The 20271-nt window shown below is 43.4% G+C and overlaps 1 protein-coding gene across 1 annotated transcript; it reads right to left on the bottom strand.

The window, feature by feature from the left end:
• Positions 1–224: 224 nt before the first annotated feature.
• LOC117469100 (alpha-tectorin-like) lies at positions 225–7643 on the bottom strand. The gene is made up of 14 exons (XM_034113475.1): positions 7577–7643; positions 7297–7438; positions 5693–5933; positions 5297–5441; positions 5120–5216; positions 4973–5035; positions 4666–4868; positions 4266–4388; positions 3757–3944; positions 3216–3370; positions 2758–3003; positions 2470–2632; positions 1829–1931; positions 225–1534 (listed from the first exon to the last, which is right to left on the bottom strand). The coding sequence occupies exons 1-13, from the start codon at positions 7641–7643 to the stop codon at positions 1842–1844; spliced, it is 1923 nt and encodes a 640-aa protein (XP_033969366.1). The 3' UTR covers positions 225–1534; positions 1829–1841.
• Positions 7644–20271: the final 12628 nt, after the last annotated feature.

Here is a 20271-nt window from a genome sequence, read left to right as displayed (position 1 = left end):
ACACACACACACACACACACACACACACACACACACACACACACTCACACACTCTCTCAATGACTAAACGACTGAGACTCATGTTTCTTTTTCCCACTCACTTTATTAATTGTTTTTGGTTCCATTAGTAATAAAATCACAATAAAAGTACAACAGCGTGCTATGAGGAATTACATCTGATCTGATCCTCTTCCTGGGTAGTCATCCACAATTCAGTTCTCATTCACTTCCTGTTTCCCTTCTTTAACACTCAGGTAGCTTTCAGGCTGTGCACATTTAAAAGCAGACAGTATATTAAAGAATAAATTATATATATATACATATATATATACCAGTGAACCCCTCTAAACCCTTCATTAGACACTTCTGTTATTTCACTAAAGGTGTTACATTTCTAAATCTAATTGTTACATTTATAGATATAATTGCTCAATGACTGAATGGTATTCATACGTCACATCGCTTGGTGGACTAAACCTAACCTTTCTGCGTATAGTAATAAAATCATCCTAATAAAACCCTTTTCTGATCACTTTTCTTCATCGGACACATATTAAGATGTTACATTTCTAAATATAATCCATGTATTACTAAATAAAGTAAAGTATGTTTGGCTCATAGTAATACAACCCTAGTAAAGGTACAACAGCGTGCAACAACCTCTCCATTGGGAATGACTTCAGTCTGATAATAATTCACTTCTTTAAAACTCACAACGTCTCAAGTTAAGACGTTTTGTGCTTCTTCGTGTTTTCATTTTTGATCTGCGCTTCATTTTATTCTTGGAAAAACAAATATATCAAATGAGCGTAGAGTTTTAGACCATGTTGCTGTGGATTGGGATCATTGTAAATAATACATCGATGTTTGGCTATACCGTCATTTGATCTGAGCAGTACTCGTATATGTCCTGATGTTGCCAGCAGTGACAGGTAATACGTCTCATCTAATCTGGGTCTAATGGCAGAGAGGTGATCTTTCACTGAATGACTTGTGTTGTGTAGGAGTTCCTCGTATCAGCTGATCCTGTGTGTTTCATTGGAGGGGATGTTGTTGCGTAATGCTGCTGTATGCTTCACTTCTATTATTCCCCTAAAGATGTTACATATCTCAATCTTATTATCATTGGACTAAATAAAGTAATACATGTTTTGCTCATAGTAATACAATCATAATAAAAGTACAACAGCGTGCTCTGAGGAATTACATCTGATCTGATCCTCTTCCTGGGTAGTCATCCACATTTCAGTTCTCATTCACTTCCTGTTTCCCTTCTTTAACACTCAGGTAGCTTTCAGGCTGTGCACATTTACAAACAGACAGTATATTAAAGAAGAAATTATATATATATATATATATATATATATATATATATATACTAATGCACATAGTAAAAGAACCCCGTTTGATTATTTCCCCCACATCATAAAGAAGTTAAAACTCAGAATAACTGGAGTCCTCAGGAATAATCTCAGATAATGTGCCGGCTCAGTTTCACAGCAACAAGACCTTCATTTCCACCGTCAGGAATCAGCTGAGAACACAGAGACACTGCTGAGTCATGGTTTATACTTTGCTGCTTTGTGTTCATCAAGTAACTCGTTAAACATCGTGTTAATCAAGGAACTCATTAAACATCGTGTTAATCAAGGAACTCGTTAAACATCGTGTTAATCAAGGAACTCGTTAAACATTGTGTTAATTAAGGAACTCGTTAAACATTGTATTAATTAAGGAACTCGTTAAACATCGTATTAATCAAGGAACTCGTTAAACATTGTGTTAATTAAGGAACTCGTTAGGAAGAACAAATGAAGGTTCTGCCTACCATGCAAAGCTCTTCAGTTTCTCCATGCCATAGTGATGAGGGCCGCGTTCCCATCAGCGTATTTAGCAGATCTGCGCCTCCTGCGAGCTGCCCCCCCACAGCTCTGTACACAGACAGGAAGTTAGCTTCACAGACAGGACGTTAGCTTCACAGACAGGAAGTTAGCTTCACAGACAGGAAGTGAGCTTCACAGACAGGAAGTTAGCTTCACAGACCGGAAGTGAGCTTCACAGACAGGAAGTTAGCTTCACAGAGTTAGCTTCACAGACAGGAAGTGAGCTTCACTTCTCTGTGTATTAGTACTCTGTGTATGTGTAATCTGTGTATTAGTACTCTGTGTATTAGTACTCTGTGTATTAGTACTCTGTGTATTAGTACTCTGTGTACTCTGTGTGTTAGTACTCTGTGTGTTAGTACTCTGTGTATTAGTACTCTGTGTATTAGTACTCTGTGTATTAGTACTCTGTGTACTCTGTGTGTTAGTACTCTGTGTATTAGTACTCTGTGTGTTAGTACTCTGTGTATTAGTACTCTGTGTGTTAGTACTCTGTGTATTAGTACTCTGTGTATTAGTACTCTGTGTATTAGTACTCTGTGTACTCTGTGTGTTAGTACTCTGTGTATTAGTACTCTGTGTGTACCGGAGTGCAGGCCTGGCCCTGTGTGGGGCACAGCTCCAGTTTGCAGTGCAGGTAGATTTCACTGCTTCCTCCAGAGAACTCGAACATGTTGAAGGAGAAAACGCTGGACGTTCCCTGTCCGTTTCCCTGCATCTGCACCGTATCATCAGCAGGGTTCGGACATCTGCCCGGAGACAGGAAATACACAAGATGAAGTCTCAGAGTTTATTTTGTTCTAACAGTCAGAGTTTATTTTGTTCTAACAGTCAGAGTTTATTTTGTTCTAACAGTCAGAGTTTGTTTCTTCACCCGTTGATGATGAGGTCATATCGCAGATTACTGTCAGGTGATGCCTGATTGGTTGCCCAGCAGGAGTGTGTCACCATGGCGACCATGTTGGCGTCCAGCCCCCCCGCCTCCACATGCAGCCAGACCTTCTGGTTCAGCAGGATCTCCGTGTTCGGGCCGACCGGCTGCAGGAGGCCGGCGTGGCTGAAGGAGCTCATCGTCAGAGTGTAGTTCCACACTCCAGATACAAGCTGCTGCACCACAGAGCTGCACACACACACACACACACACACACACACACACACACACACACACACACACACACACACACACACACACACACACACACACACACACACACACACACACACACACACACACACACACACACACACACACACACACACGCACACACACACACACAGTTTAGCAGTGTGACGCTTGGAACTGTGGTACATTAAGGACCAGGTGACGCTCACCTGTCTTCGATCCTGAAGGACACACTCCTGACCTCTGGCTGTGTGTACTTGCAGGAGAAGTCGATCTGGAACTGGTCGCTGCGGATGATGACTCCGCCTGATGAGCTGTTCGAGTACATGATGGAGTTCTTGTAGATGGTCTGGCTGTTGTTTCTCTGCAATGTGACAGAAAATTAATTCATTTAACAGCCACATTATTCCAGTGCTCACTGCTGACGGTTCCATCCTGGCAGAGAACGGTCAGTGTTGGAGTTCACAGTCCAAACCATCCAGGTCATGAATCACATGGTCTATAATCAATAAAGGGAACTAGAGGAGATGCTCTCCCAGTATTTAATTCAAGTTAAACAGGGTGGCTGAAGCCTGTGCCTTCCCTTCCATCGATCATAAAGAGGCAGAACAACCTTCCAGCTCTTCTGAGTGCTGTGTCAATAACTAACTGAACAGGACTCAGTTAAAGCAGCTTTAAATGCTTCTCGTTTGCCCCAAAACGCTCTGAAGATAACCCGCCATGAGTCTAGAGGAAGTGATAACCACGCACCATGACCTCCGTCCCGCAGGGGGCGCTGCTGTCGAAGCTGAAGGTCACCAGGTGGCTCTGGGGGTCCATGTGGCCCTTGCAGCTGGGGTCTTTGAGGTGTAAGGTGGAGAAATCGATGCCTTTGTCGTCCAGCAGACATCCAGCCAGAACCACAGAGGCCGAGTTCTGCCTGCAGACCGTGGGATCGCCTGCAACACAACGACATTTCAACGACACACCGACACTTCAACGACACACCGACACTTCCACGACACACAGACACTTCAACGACACACCGACGCTTCAACGACACACCGACACTTCAACGTGGACTATAACGGGTAGTGGAGTTACTGACAGAATGTATTTGGCACTATAATGAAAGCTGTTTCTAATTCCACACTAAACAATATGTTATTTCTGGCAGAGCTCAGCATCAAAACAGCTGTTAGCAGCAGGCTGGTGGTAAATAACCAAATCCCTAATTCAGACCAGTGCAAGCAGAGGAAACGGTGTGATATGCTCCGTACCTAAAGACTTGGTGGCTTTGTACTTGGAGGCAAACAGAGCCCGACAGAAGCAGCGGGTCGAACCGTGCTCCTCTCCACAGAACTCATGATCACTGCAGGGCTGCTGACAGAGAGGTGGGGGGGCTGCACACACACACACACACACACACACACACACACACACACACACACACACACACACACACACACACACACACACACACACACACACACACACACACCCACACACAATGATTTACTTTTAAATTAACTTCATTCATTTATCTGCTTCTTTACTATTTTCCCATTTTATTAGGGAGCCTTGGCTTCTGGTTACTTTTAGGATACATTTGATCAAATATGTCTGCTTGACTGCACGAGTTCCAGTGCAATATCCTCGAATGGAAATAGAGAATCTTACAGCAGCCAGTAGTTGACCTCCAGTCCTCCAGGCTCACTTTGGCTTCCAGGCTGCAGGTCTTGGCGTAAGCCTCCAAAAAGTGGCAGTCGACCCCATCCACTGACGGGTATCTGCACAGAGTGTGTGTGCAGGCGCTGATGTACGGCTCTGGGTCGGTGTGCTCGTGACAGGCGGAGAAGGGAGGCTGCCTCATGAGATTACAGCTGTTCAGAGGGAAGAGTATTCCGTGTTACATTGGTTGATCTTGCAGAAACAACGCTGCTTATATGACATGACAAGACGAGGGTGTTCATGGCTCAGCTCTTACTGGTCGGTGGAGCGGTTGCAGTTGATGGCGCTGTCGACTGAGTCCTGGTATTGAATCTCACAGCTAGAGGGAGACAAAGAGCACATTACATCTGAACCCTAATCCACATTATGACAAATAGGTCATATCAGTCGGACTGAGCGGTACCCAGGGAGGCTGATAGAGGACTTCTCTGCAGTCGGGGTGGTGGTCCAGCTGGAGTTGGAGGGGCTGCCACACAAACCCTCTACAGCTTCAGGAAGTCCTGGTGGATGTGATGGTACAATTAAAGCTGTCATTCAGAAATAAATATATAATATTCAGTTTGGAAGTACTGTTCTGTACCTGTCACATGTGCGCTGTTGCCATTAAAAAAGAGAGTCATGTTGGAGGACGGGAACTTAGCAGTGACTCCAGTCTGGTCCTTGGAGAGCTCCACGCCGTGCATCAGCTGAGCTGTGCTGCTGAGCACCAGGGCTTCACCACCAACCTACACACACACACACACACACACACACACACACACACACACACACACACACACACACACACACACACACACACACACACACACACACACACACACACACACACACACACACACACACACACACACACACACACACACACACACACACACACACAGAGGGTTTGTGATACACCACCACAAAGTAACTCCTAGCAGGAAATGATCAGCATTGCTTGAGCAAACACCCCCATAACTACAATGTGCTAACGTACCCGAACTCTTCCTCCTTGCTCCAGATACATGGTCACACCTGGCAGCGACAGGATCAGGTGGTCCAGAAGAGGAACATCTGTACGCCGGCGCTCCCTGAAAGCGGCCATGAGGTTGAAGCTGGCGCTGCCTTCAGGCTCCATCAGACTGTAGGCACAGCGATCCTGGACAGAGTGCACTGCTCCGTGGAAACCGATCACCGTGGAGCCCGTCACCGTGCACACCACTGGAGGAATAGCGCACCTGATGGACATTCAATTCAACATTCAATTCAAAGGTTTTATTGTCATATGCACAAAGCTACAGTGTAGAAATGGCGATGACATTCTTCTGACCTGAGCTCCTCCAACGATGCAACATATATAATAAAAAGAAAGAAAAAAAAATAGTGCAAAAAGTCTATGTACATGTAAATAGAATATGATATGTAAAAGAACAGATGGAGAGGGACTCACAGTCTGGGTCTTTTTAAAGACAGACATACTTTACACTCATCCTAAACTCATAGGAAATGAATCCTTCTCAAAGTTCACAATATGACACAGAAAGGTCAGTAAAGTTACATTCAGCCGGTGAAACACGTACAAATATAATAATATCTCTCTCATAAATACGTGTGGAATACTAGACATCTTGAAGTATTTTATAAAACAGGCCATACAGTGATATTATGTTGCATTATGGGTAATGCTCAACTCTACTTGGGACAACCCGGATATCTGCGGTTTAGTCTGGTTTATGGACGCAACACTACAACACTGATGGAGCTCGCCTCGGAGGATTTACACATGTGTAAAGCATGGAGGATAGGTCAAAGGATCACTTTATAGGAACACTGCACACACACCGAGACGCTGTGCATCCATCTGGATCTCTTTTCATAAAGTGTCCGTCATGAGGCCCACCATGTCAAACAAGTGCAATGGGAAATAAGTGGAGAACGTTCTTTAGGATTTATAGACTGAACCATTCTCCAGCTGATCAGAAACAATAATGGATGGACTTAAAACCCCTTTCCACTGAAATGAGAACCGTGTTAGTTCGGACGGTTGGTTCTCAATGTTGGACCAATGACCTGTTCATTTGACAGCACTGTTTACGTCCCTGCATTTTCCAGCAAAGGCAAAAACTACAACAATGGCGGGCTGCATTGGAGCTGTGCTCTCGTTGCTATTCTTTAGATCCAGGTTGAACTGTTCCCACTAGGATTCAGAGGCATTCACCGTTGCTTTAGTGACAGTCAGTAATTCACTGCTGACTGTCACTAAAGCAACAGAACATATCTCTACGGCTCTAGTGATCTGACCCAGCCTCCACACAGATCTGGTTCTTGGTTCCAGTTCAGCAGTGCTCTGGTTCCTAACACGAACCAGTTTTGCTCATGGAAACAATGAAAGGACTGGTGAGCTATCGGGCACTAGCTCTGAACTGACCCTGGAACTGCTTTGGTGGAAAGGGGTAATAGAAATAGGAACAGATTCATCAATAACTGCAATAATCCTCAGGTGGATAATATCCTCACTCTCTCATGGAGGGTTCGATCACATGGGACACTTTATTCAAATCAGTCAGACCTTTATTCCTGATATAAAGAGCACATATTTACGTGTTGTCCGCTTGGCAAACCTCCTCGGGCCCACATGCAGTGACATTAGAGAGGACTGCAGACAGAGAACAGAGTTCAACAGAGCAGGGCTCTGCGCTGGGCCCTAAGTTGGGCATCTCTGAACCTGGCATTATAGCGCCACCTTGGAGGAGAATGGAGGTAATGATATTACACTTCAGTAACTACAGGCAGAATTTAAGATAGGGAAACAACAGACATGTTTTAATATCACATTTAACTTAGAGGATCCCTTTCTTTGGGAACCCCCAGACCAGCTTACCTGAGCCTCTGCATCCACTCAGGTCTCGAAACAAAGCTGGACCTGCAGGAGGCTCCCAGGTATCCATCACTGTGCCACCGACTTTTGAAGAAATGTTCTAGTAATGGATTAAACAGAATGTATTTGTATGTATATTATTTATTTAACAGGGACATTGCACACTAAGAACCATTTCTGTAAATGTTCCAGAGTTAGCCAAGAGGCTCTTTTACAGCTGTAGTCCCTGGACAGATGTTTGAACCTTGAAAACACATTTAAAATAACAAGTAAATACAATCAGTGAAAACAAAGGTAACCTCAACACTGTACACATGAATGAAAGTGTTCTATAGATGCCACTTCTGATATATTTCCTCCGATGTTAGGACATGAAGTAACAGTGAGAGCAGTGGTGAGCTCCTTCATTATTCCAGATTGATATTTCTACTGAACTCCTTTGTCCACTTGAGGGCAGGAAGGAGCAGAACCACCAGCCCCTGGTGCTGTGAGTCCAGCCTGCCCCCGTTAGCTCTGCATGCTAGCAGCTACATGTGTCACTGATAAGAACTCTCTTTGTCTTCAGACACATGATGCTGAGTGACTTCTGCTTCCTGAAACTCTAAGGCTGTGTATGACATTATTTCTGACACCTATCTCTGTTTAGAAGTGAAAATAAGAAGAGAGTTTTCAAAGGAGAGGCTTAGAGGAGCAAACAGACTGCACTTGATCTTCTCCATTCACCTATCCATGCTGAACTGAAAGCTGGTTCTGTATTCATATGAATGATGTCTGATAGTGATACAAAGGAATAATGGATCACACACAGCCTCAGTTCTCATTTCTCAGGGTGGTTAGGGTACAGAAGTCTTCTCAGGGATCAGTTCTCATTCAGAGTGAGTGTGAGGAAGGCTGGAAGACAGCAGCTTTCTAACAGAAAGCATTTAGGATATGAGTTTCCCTGGCACACAGAAACAAACAGGAAAACATTGCATTGGTAAGTAGTGTTACCAATCCCGCTTCAATCACATTAGTATGCATAAAAAAGTGACAGGTCACACCTTCTAAGTCCCGCCCCCCAATTATGCTAATGAGCCCCTTTGATATGCTAATGAGCCCCTTTGTTCGAGGTGTTATCGCGTATAGGTGTTACATCCCCCCGGTAGCCCCCACCCCCCCTCAGCCCGCCCCCCCTCCCCCTCACATACAGGTGTTACATCCTCACCGGTAGCCCCCACCCTTCTCAGCCCCCACCCTTCTCAGCCCCCACCCAGCCCAGCCCCCACCCTCTCAACCCACCCCCTCCTTACAGCAGGTGTTACATCCGCCCTGTCGCCCCCACCCCCTCCCTCCATATTCCCGCCAGAAGATAGTGAGGGGGTGGAGTCAGGCATAAAAAAAAAAAAATCTATGTAAAACTAGATAAAAGCCAGTCATTTCCACTCAACAAGTCACCTAAACTTTCAGAAAAGAAAATGGCTAAGAGACGCATCGATATGGGTTTAATCAGCGAGACGCCGGTAACAACTTACCACCATCCGTCGGGAGCGCCGGTCAAGAAACGGATGCAGTATCTATGCCGGGTTCAAACCCCTCCCGCAGAGGCTCTTCATGAAAAATGGAGTCTGGAAAATGGAGATGTTTGGGGTTTTGTGTTCAACTATATGGCGAATGAACTGCACTTCTACAATCTGAAGAATGGCGAAACCTATGGACCCAGCAGTGTTAAAGCGACGTTGACCTCAACAGATTGGGCTGTGTTAACTCTGGTGTCTTCCAGAGATCTCCGTGCAACCGTTGTATCAGAAAAAACAGTGCATCAAGAAACCATCGTGGATCCATTGTGGAATCATTCATCCCTTGTACGTGCAATGTCTATGAAACCTGCATCAAAAAGCAAAGAAACGCAAACTGTGGTTGAGATCAAAGAAGAGTTTTCATCGCAACCCCTCCATGTGGAAGAAGAGGGAGAAAATATTCACCCGCCGCCGCCAGTGAAAAGAATTCTGACAAGCACCGTCTGGGAAACTAAAAGCGGCCCGTCGGGTAGATGGTATTACCGCTCAAGCCGTTTGGTGACACGGGGGAAGGACCCCTCTGATGATTTTGTTTTGGAGTATTTCAACTCTACATGTGGGGTTTTTCAAACATCTTTGCGTGTGCCTCTGGCTGCTTGGCTGAAAATGATCGATGAAAAATCTACAAAGCTTAAAGAACTTTTTAAACAGAGTCAAACAGCGATAGACATTATAATGGTGAAAAAAACTCTCATTTTTGCAGATGACTCCTCCTCCTCCTCCTCCTCCTCCTCAACATAATAAGTCCCACCCCTCACCAGATCATTTAAAGCTAAGGACCCCCTAAGACAACCATTGAAGACTAACCATGGATCTGAGAAAAAACAAGTCTCTCCCCGCGAGCTGCCGTCTGGAACAAGCCCTGGATCTGAGAAAAAACAAGTCTCCCCCCGCAAGTTACAGCCTGGAACAACCCCTGGATCTGAGAAAAAACAAGTCTCTCCCCGCGAATTGCAGCCTGGAACAAGCTCCTGACAGACCGCCATCATCTCCAACAATCTGGACCCCCGAGCTCAACAGTGATGACGATGGCGTTGATGTTACTGGCTGGGGGCTTGTGTATCAACCTCCATCTACTCCGCCAAAACCCCCGAGGAAATCAACAGCTTCTTCAGACTCCTCGGTAGAAGACGACGATGGATCGACATGCTATGCTTATAACTATGGTTATACTTCAGAGTATGATGCTATAGACGGGGCAAGGACAGCTTCATTCCTGAATACGGTAAAAGCTGTGGTGGTTCATCTGTTGGATAAGGTCGTACACATGTACAGAAAGGAACAATGTTATGGCTGTCAAGTCGATCATCCCAGTCAAGTGCAACATGAGTGTTTGTTTGAGATGCCAGAATATTTTCTGGAGCGAAACTATGATGAAGTGGTAAAGAGACTGTGGACCGACCGTTTCATTCCAGCCATTAGGGGTTCTCTACATTCGAGCAAGCTTCATATGTCGGAGAGAAGGATCTTTGGAGCTGCCGAGGCGATTCTTCACAATCTCAGAAGCACAAGACGCTTTGAGGTTAAAATCAACAAGCTTTACGAAAAGCTTGTTGAAAACGACGAGTCACAGCTGAAGAATATAGCAGACGCATGGGACTTTTGGCAGCGAAAGGAAGAGTTGGAAACTTATTTGTAAAAAAGTAACACCATGTTTTTTTATTTTACTTTTTTTATTTTTATTTTACTTGATCTAGTGTGTCCTTCTTTGTAATCATGTTTTTTTTTTTTGATTTAAATTGTTTTTGATTTTCTGTCTGGAGAAAAATGTTTTTTAAAATCTGTTGTTGATATATGCATCAAATCAATAAAAATGTGTTGTAACAAAACTGTTGTATTCATTACCTCATTGGGACGGTAACAGGGAACATGTCTGAGAAACGTGTCATGCAAAGAGTGTATTACACTCCCTCTAATCCAGGGAGTTTAGGGGGCGTTGATAAACTCCATAGGGCTGTACAGAATGAGACGGGTAAACAAATAAATGTAAAGAAAGTCAGAGATTTTTTATCTGAACAAGATGCTTATACTTTACACAAGCCGGCAAGGGTACATTTTGTAAGAAACAGAGTTTTCGTACTCAGACCGCTACAACAATTTCAAGCTGACCTTTGCGATATGCAGTCGTTATCCAAGCATAATGACGGTTTTAATTATTTGTTAACAGTCATAGATGTATTCTCGAAAAAAGCCTATGCACAGGCAATAAAGAAGAAGACTGGTGTAGAAGTGGCGAAAGCCTTTGATAGAATTTTAACACACAGTCAAATTCCTAAAAAGATGCAAACAGACGCGGGGAAAGAATTCTTCAACAAAGTTTTTCAAGCCTTATTGAAGAAACGAGGTATTGCACATTATGCAACAGCCAGTGATATGAAGGCGTGTGTGGTAGAGAGATTTAACCGTACGCTGAAAACTAAAATGTGGAGGTATTTTACAGCTAAAAACACGCATAGATACATAGACGTCTTGCCTGAACTAATTGAAAGCTACAATAATAGTTATCACCGAAGTATTAAAATGACGCCTCTGCAGGTGACAAAGGAAAATGCGGCTCAAGTGTATCGTAATCTGTATACCCCATCCATCCATCGTAAAAAAGCTGCTACGAAAATGAACTTTAAGGAGGGGGAACTTGTACGAATATCTAAGCTGAGAGGGGTCTTTGATAAAAAATATGAACAGAGTTATACCGACGAATTATTTACGGTGTCTGAAGGCATACCTCGTCAGCCCCCTGTTTACAAACTCAAAGATTATGATGGAGAGGAGATCAAGGGGACTTTTTATGAGAAAGAGTTACAAAAAGTGAAGGTGTCTAATGACAAGGCTTTTCAAGTCGAGAAAATTCTGAAAAGACGTGTAGTGAGAGGGAAAAAACAGATGTATGTATGCTGGAAGAACTGGCCCGAGAAATTCAACAGCTGGGTTGATGCTGGGGAGATCAAAGATGTATAAAAACAACAGACTTAACGCTCAGTCCTTCATTACAGCCATGGAGATAAACGAGGGGTTTTATATTACGCTGCCTTCCAATGCCAGTCTTGATGTATTTCAAAACAATACAAGCTCTAGCTACCAGGTAAACCTAGCACAACCTTTACATTTAGACGGTTCATGGCAGGTAGCCATGACAGAAATGTCGTACCCACACACTTGGTATAACTTACCTCTAGATGTAGCATATTTTGAATGGATAAAGAAATCAAAATCCCCCGAGATAGTGAGCAAGGTAAAGCTTCAAATGTTCAATGGGGGTTACTACAGCACCATAAGTCAGCTCAAGGCGGAACTGGAGTCCTGCTTCAGAAAAATTGATTCTGATGTCCATTTTTACTATAGTCCGATTCATCGGAAAATCGAATTTCAGGGTGGTGGACAACATCGTTTTCGCTTTCCAAAGCCCCTCGCCTATATGCTTGGAATAAAACCAGACCAGTGGATCAAATTTGATGACAAATCAGCAACCTACCCCGCGGATATAAATGCAGGCGCAACTCATCTCTACTGTTATAGTAACGTTGTCAGTCATCAGAGAGTAGGTGACGCGTTTGCTCCTCTCCTGAGAACCGTAGATATAAAAGGGACATTCGGTGATACCATCACCCAGTATTTTAGTCCTGCATATTATTTGCCGGTAACAAAAACGCATATCGAAAATATACAGATAGAGATAAAAAACGATCAGAACGAACCAGTAAAGTTTACCTACGGCAAGAGTGTAGTGAAACTTCATTTCCGACCTTCAAAAGCGGGGCAATCATTTGCAAAACGATGATTAATCAGGATCCGCAACGTTTTGTTAGCTACTATGAGAATCAGGCTGGAGGGTCATTGCCTGGTTTTTATGGAGCACCAGTTATGTACGGTCGAGGCATTGGTTCTATATTCTCAAGATTATTTCGTTTTGTAGCACCATTGGTGAGAAGGGGGTTTGCCATAGCTAAACCTCATCTCAAATCGGCGGCTAAAAATATTGCATCTGATGTAATCAGTAAGGCGGTCCATAATTTTGGCGGCCAATCGGATCACGGGTCTCAAGAAGGATCAGGGGGTCTGATGGTTTTAGCGAGAAGGGCCAGAAAGAGACCTCCAGGAAAACGGGTTCCGGCAGGCTTTAAAAAGGGGAAGCGCTCAACCAAGAGAAAATCATTAGGGAAAAAGCACCCACGAAGAAGGAACACACTAGGGAGAGATATATTTTAGAGTGTTAAATATGGCTCTTTTACATCACAAATCTGCTGAATGTAGCATGGCAGAGTTGGATTTGTTTTCGGCTCCCATGACGCAGCTTTCTATAGATGAAAAACACTACACAGAGGTCCTCCCGTTGTCTGCCATTACAGAGGATGGACCCATTGAATTTTTCATTCCAGGGGACGGGGATAAATACCTTGATATGAACGACACACTGATGCATCTCAGGGTCAAAATAACCAACGCCGATGGGACTAATCTGGCAGTCGATGCTCCCGTGGCACTTGTTAATTATCCTCTAAACACAATTTTTAGTCAATGTGACGTTATTCTAGGGGATAGGCTGATTTCTCAGTCCAGTTCGACACATCCTTACAGAGCGATGATTGAAACTTTATTGAATTACTCTGATTCTACTTTAAAAACTCAATTCACTGCCGGCTTATTTTATAAAGACACGGCAGGAGCTATGGACTCTGTAGTGATCGCCAATGGGCCAAACAAGGGTCTCGTAAAGAGAGCGGTGTTCACCGCAGAGTCCCGAGAGCTGCATCTGATGGGGGCTTTGCATACCGATATATTTTTCAGCGAGAGGCTTCTCCTGAACTCTGTAGATTTGAGAATCAAACTCACCAGATCTAACGATGCCTTTACTCTCATGTGTGCAAATGACTCCACATACCGTCTAAAAATACTGGGGGCCTCGCTTTTTATCAAGAAAGCGACCATTGCCCCCGCCGTGCGTTTAGGTCATGCTGCTGCGCTGATGAGAGGCAACGCTCTCTACCCACTATCTCGTGTAAATATCAAAACATACAGCATACCTGTGAATTCCAGAATATGCAATCAAGAAAATCTCTTTCTGGGTAATATGCCTAAATACATAGTTTTGGGTATGGTAAATCACGAAGCGTTCACAGGAAGGAGAACGCTTTCACCTTTTAATTTCCTTCATAATGATATGGAATATCTGGCTTTGTGTCAGGATGGCAGACAAGTACCGGCCAAAGCATTCCAACCTCAATTTAACCGAGGGTCTTCAGTCCGAGAGTTTTACAATATGTTCACTGCTACAGGGAGACACATGAAAGATCTCCCTCTGAGTATTGACCGAGAGGACTTTGAACAAGGATATTCCTTATTCGTATTTAATCTCACTGCAGGGGAGGATGCTGACGCATTATCACCAATCACCAGCGGTAGTTTAAGACTGGAAATGAGATTCCGAGTACCGCTGCCCCAGACTACAACTTTAATCGTATATTCTTGTTTTGATTCAATTCTGGAGATTAATTCAAAACGTCAAGTGCTGGTAGACTATTACTAAGAAAAATATTACAAAATGAATAATCATCAATTGGACAGTCTCCTGCGACATATGGTGGGGGACTCGTTTGGGGGTGTATGGGCGTCAGATCAGCTACCCCAAGTAAAACAATTATTCAGATACCCTGTATACATGATTGTAAATACCCACCCCTCCCACATGCCAGGGGAACACTGGCTAGCAATGACTTTAGAAGGAGACAATGTGGGGACTTTTTTCGACTCTTTCGGATTTCCCCCCAATTTTAGTCATTATCCTAAAAGCATTCTACAATTTCTAGAAAAACAATGTAAAACTATATTACACCATAATCATCAGCTTCAAAATGTCCTGTCTACAGCCTGTGGTCAGCATTGTGTTTTCTACCTATGTAAAAGAGCGTCGGGGTTGTCTTACGAAGATGTGTTATCTCTGTATCAAGATGATGTGATAAAAAATGATGCTACTGTAACAAATTTTGTGAAAAAATATCAACGGTGTGAGAGACGTCATAAAGACACTCATTTTAACCACAGTGTTTGTTCTCTACAAATGTTTAAAGATTGTTACAAAATGTAATTCATTGACAATTTAAAATAAAAAAGGTCTGGAGACAAAATTAATTCAAATGACTCTGTCTTTATTAAATGGAATAATTTAACCAACGAGGGCTTAACTGTACAGCTCTCCTTGATCTCTTCTTTACTGCAGTCGAAGGAGGGTCTAATTTACTTTCTTCTTCTTCTTCATGGTCTTTTCCTCCTCTTCTTCTTCTTTTTGTCTTATGCTCTACAGTCTTATGCTCTCCATGCAGTTCACCTGTTTTAAGTAAACTGTATTGTTCACGAGCCTGGCGGTTATGAAAAACGGTCGACGGAACATTTAGCCCTCTGAGAGTATTCAGGAAAACCGTCCAGCCTTTAGGTTCTTCTGTATTTTTATATGACCACGAGAGATTTTTTAATAAATCCATCATATGGGATCCTTTCACAGCTCTACCCTTATCTATAAATTCACCCAGTTTCATTCCATCCACCGCTGCTTTGGACTAGTTTATTCATAATGTACTCTGCATTCTTACGGTAACGTTTTGGAAGATTCTGGAGTACCTCATTCTTTATGCCATCAGTGGAAATACCCTTCTTTTCTTCTCCTTTTTGCAGTCCCGTGTCTTCAGGTAGATTTAAAGTATTATGTCTTTCCTCCTGCCCCGCTTGTTTGAGTAAATTGAGGTATCTCTGCAGCAAGGCGTTGTATTTTCTTATTTTTTCATATGGGGTTATTCCTGTTTCGTTTAGTACGGCTCTCATTTTTTCATCCAGAACATCTTCTGCTGTACGTCTCATTGTTTCCTTGCTGTGGGGGGTAGTTACACCAGTCGGATTGAGCTGATTAAACTGGTGAGGTGTTAATAAAAACATCTTTTGACTCATGGTTTACTTTGGTCGAATAAGCCCTCCTAAAAGCTGTCCTAAAATGGGAATCACAGCACCTAGCAGAGGCAGAAGGAAACCCCCAGATTGTTTTCTTAAGGCCTTGTGTTTAGTTTTTATGTTGGTCTTTTTACTGGCCAATAGTTTGATAATTTTCTTTTGTTTTTTGAGTTTCTTATACTGAGCACCAGATAGCGGTATGTTCCCCTTTAAGAGATTTAAAGACAGTTCACAGAGTGATTGAAGAAAATCCGTGGAGCAGTTGTTGAGAATATCCTTACGCTTCGAAGGCCTGGCCTGACATAATGCCTTTAGCAGTGGCATGTTTCTTTTTAAACGAGCAGACATACTGTTTTCAAGTTTTCGGTTTTGGTACGTAAACAACTAGCCACTGTGTACGTAGTACTCCTGACCGAAGTCTATAGATGTCTGGACAGCTAGGGGTCAGGTCCAGGACTAAATATCCATGGGGGTCCTTGGTGGCATCCTCAAAACTTTGTAGGAAAAATGATTTATTACCAGGGTATATTTGCTGTGCAAGTATATTCATCTGTAATCTGTCTCTGGGGTTTTTAAACAAGACCATGTAATTAGTATTCAGACTAATTGTTCGACTATTCTTCCCCTGATGAAACACATTTTGGGTGAGCATCATAACACTCATATTTCTGTGATGGCGGTATTGGGTGAAAAGTCGGACTACTTCCGGATGCTCCGAGGCTTGAAATATAACATCGTCCAGTATAATCAAATGACTTTGATCAGGAGGAAATAGAGATTCATCTTCAAATGATTCAGGCAGACCTTTGATGAATTTCATATTTTTATTCTGTTCCTGCAGTTCTGCGTACATGGGCTGGAATGAAGTATAAATCCATACAATATTTTGAGGCTGTACATCCATTACATGAATACAATTTTGCAATACATTCTTGACAAAAAAAGTTTTTCCACACCCGCTGGGTCCTACTATTATACATGAAAAAGGGACACGCAGTCTGGGTTCAAAATCAATTTGGCTAGGTGAAAACATTTTGTCTCTTCTTATTATTTCTCAATACCCAAAAGGCAAAGTATCTCCTCCGTCTAACAGACGTCTTTTATCAAACACCACTCTGAACTTTTTGGTGAATGACACATTTCTCAAAACGAAACCCTCTTTATTTCGTACAATGTTGTGTTGTGGGACCTCGAGAACCCGCCCCCTCTCAGTGTTTTGAACGTAGCCTTCCACCAGCTCTGTAAGACTGTCAAAGTTCACCCGTTCACAGCACTCATGCGTCTGTGTAATCCCTTTCACTCGCATTACAACCTTTTTCTGATTTTTGGTTTGGTATGCATAACTTTTAGGACCTGCAGAAACAAACTCTTTGATTGTATCACCGCCCAGCTCGTCTGTAAGATCCCCCAGATAAACCCCCATCGGAAGTGGAGTCTCTCCAGGTCTTGTTACATATATGATACTATCTGTGTCGTAGTAGAAGACTCTGTGCTGCAATTTCTCCAATTCGCTGTACAGTTTTAGCCTGGCATAGGCCGTGGTGAATGCTGCAATGAATATGTTATCCACCTTGTTGGGAGGGGAGTGACCATCGTCGTCATAACACCATTGGACCAGAGCTGTCCTGTCATTGGTGAATGAGAAATACTTAACCTTATGTTTAGCTGAAAACAAGAGGTTAAGAAATTCTTCTGGTTTGGTCACAATCTTAGTCTGTGTCAGATTGCTTCTCTGAGCAAATTTACCCCAGAAACTGTTGAGACATAGCTTTGACACTTGTCTTTTGGCTGGGTTTGATGTGATTTTAGCTGCGTCGAGCTGTATGCCTTGATTAGCATGGTAGTCTGTCACATACTTTTGTCTGCTCTCATCATCTGTTGCTTCTGAAGGATAACCAGATGCTTCTTGTTTACCCTTCAAGAATGTGTGTATATAATCTACAAAAATGCTGTCACTTTTGTTCTCAAAATGCCACACCTCTGTGATCTGAGTCAGCTTGTAACCCATGTCCAGAGCCTTGTTGAATTCTGTTGTCACCCATACTCCTGTTAATGCTCTTTCCTCTTTGCTGTGCGTGCAGGGCCCCTGTTGGTTGTTAAGCTCAGCGCATGTACGACAGAGGGTGAACACAAGTTTACCCGCTGCAGTTTTGTAAGGCAGAACTGGAAAGTAAAGACCCCTGGGAGGTTCTACGGTAGCTCTGATTAACCCGAAATAACTCTGAGGATCTTTGAAATCTCGGAAGATGATCTGAGGGTGGCCTAGCGGGTAGAGGCCTGTGCAGTTTACAAAGGGGTACAGGGAGGTGAAATCACAATAATGAATCAATTCATCTGCCGCTGCCGTGTACCTCAACTTCACTGCACACGTTCTTCCCCCGTATAAAGCAGCCCTGGGGGTCAACGGTTCTGGAGCTTTGTAATCCCTGAGGAAAGCCTGCAAATCTTGATTGGATTTTTTCATCTCACCCCATGTATGCTCTCGCATAACGATCACTTTGGCCCCGTGAACAGACTGTAGCTCATGCAGCTTTTCCTCACTAGCTGCATGGAGCCGTTCAAATGTGCCACCTGTCAGGGGGTTTTTCTCATGCCCCTTATAACACGACGGACAGCCGTGATAAAAGCACCCAAGAAATTCCCAGACAATCTTTACTCCCTCAACTTCAGCAAAACCATCTACGACGAAACGTCCCACTCGTTTCTCACCTTCATTCAACGCATGTTGAATAAATACCCCCTCAGTATGAGCCACCCAATCTAACCACTGGATACCAGCGCTGGAGTATGTCTTGTTTTCACGACGGTAATCATCGGGCGGGGGGATGGCTAGGGTTTTTGGAGGCAGAAAGTTTGTGGTGAAAACTTTCATACAGGCCGAAGCAATGGTCGCACGACTAAAAGGATCTACACCAGTCTCTTCAAGGAATCCTTTTCGGAATAAAGTGCAGCCCTGTGCAAGAATGTCGACATCGTTTTTACAGTAAAGCAATGCCTGCTTTCGAAAATCAAAAGTACCCGTGCGTACCGTCTCATACCATGCGAAAAAGTCACTCTTTTCATCAGTTGTCATGCGTTCAATCCCATAACAGTGTGCTGGTGGGTAAGGTCCGATATAACTCAGATTGGCCTTAGAGCTGAAACCGTGAGGGAAATACCCCTTGGTTTTATCTTCGAACCCCAAAGCTTTGGGCATTGCAGCCAGCCGCATAGAGAGGTAAGACAGAGAATCTATGTACTTTTGTCTGAAATCTTGGTCAGTAAAATAAATCACTTTACTTCCCTGCATTACCAAAGATGGTTTTAACCCTTGTTCAATCATTGCATTGATAATGAGATAGCTGTCAAAACCCTTGGCATTGTGAGCAATGAAGGTTGCATTCTTGAATTTAGGGAGTCTAAAGTGGGCCAGAAACTGCAGTGCACAGTCGGTGCCCTCAGCGACCCAAGTTTCGCCTGCCAGGGTTTTTGTACACACCAGGAAGGGGACATGTACACCGTCTGCCCCCGCCATTGTTTCAAAATCATAAAACACGATGTGGTCGTTGTGCTCTGTCTCTTGGGGTAACACACCAATGTAACACTGATGTTCTACACACTCGCCTGTTGAAGCAGAGGGCAGCTTTTCGTTACATATCTTACATTTTTTCACCATACACTTGTGTGTTTTATCTGCACTACTCTTGGGAATGTAGTAAGAAAGTTGACAATCTACACACTTTTTGTGTAAATCGCAGTTACTGGCAATGGCTGATGCTCTCTGTGTCTGTTTTTTATGTCGAGCATGACAGCCGACCGTACGGCAAGTTTTGTTACAGTCTTTACAAAAGATGGGTTTAAACTCATCCAGAGTACATGAGGGGTCAAGACAGACAAAACAATGGCCTTTACATGAATGAAACCATCGTGAGTTGTAGCCGGTGTAGCAGTGTTCACAGACAAAGGAGGCGCCTAGAAAACCCTTCAAGTTCTTAATCCCATAGTAATGGTTTTCGAGGAGAAATAAAAACACAGTTTTATCTCTTTTGGGACCGTCTGTCTGGAATTTACAGAGGGTCCGATCTCCATCGCCTCTGTAAAAAACCACAATCTTGCATTTTAAACTCTCTTCGAATTTCTCAATGTCAGTGAATGTCACCGCTGTCTGGTCTGTCAAACCCACCCCCCTCTGAATCTCTCTACCGCGTTCAAAACCTTCGTTATCAG

Source organism: Trematomus bernacchii, unplaced genomic scaffold (genome assembly GCF_902827165.1).
Source record: "Trematomus bernacchii unplaced genomic scaffold, fTreBer1.1, whole genome shotgun sequence".
NCBI classification, from domain to species: domain Eukaryota; kingdom Metazoa; phylum Chordata; class Actinopteri; order Perciformes; family Nototheniidae; genus Trematomus; species Trematomus bernacchii.
This window is presented reverse-complemented; position numbering and strand designations above follow the sequence as displayed.

What these genes read in the sequence shown, in the direction of transcription:
- LOC117469100 (XM_034113475.1), bottom strand. Translation starts at nt 7,643, where the DNA reads ATGGATACCTGGGAGCCTCCTGCAGGTCCAGCTTTGTTTCGAGACCTG. An exon ending in GTTTGCCAAGCGGACAACAC is followed by an intron (nt 5,934 to 7,296) that starts GTAAATATGTGC and finishes AATGTCCATCAG; the next exon opens with GTGCGCTATTCCTCCAGTGG. An exon ending in CCTGCGGGACGGAGGTCATG is followed by an intron (nt 3,371 to 3,756) that starts GTGCGTGGTTAT and finishes GTCACATTGCAG; the next exon opens with AGAAACAACAGCCAGACCAT.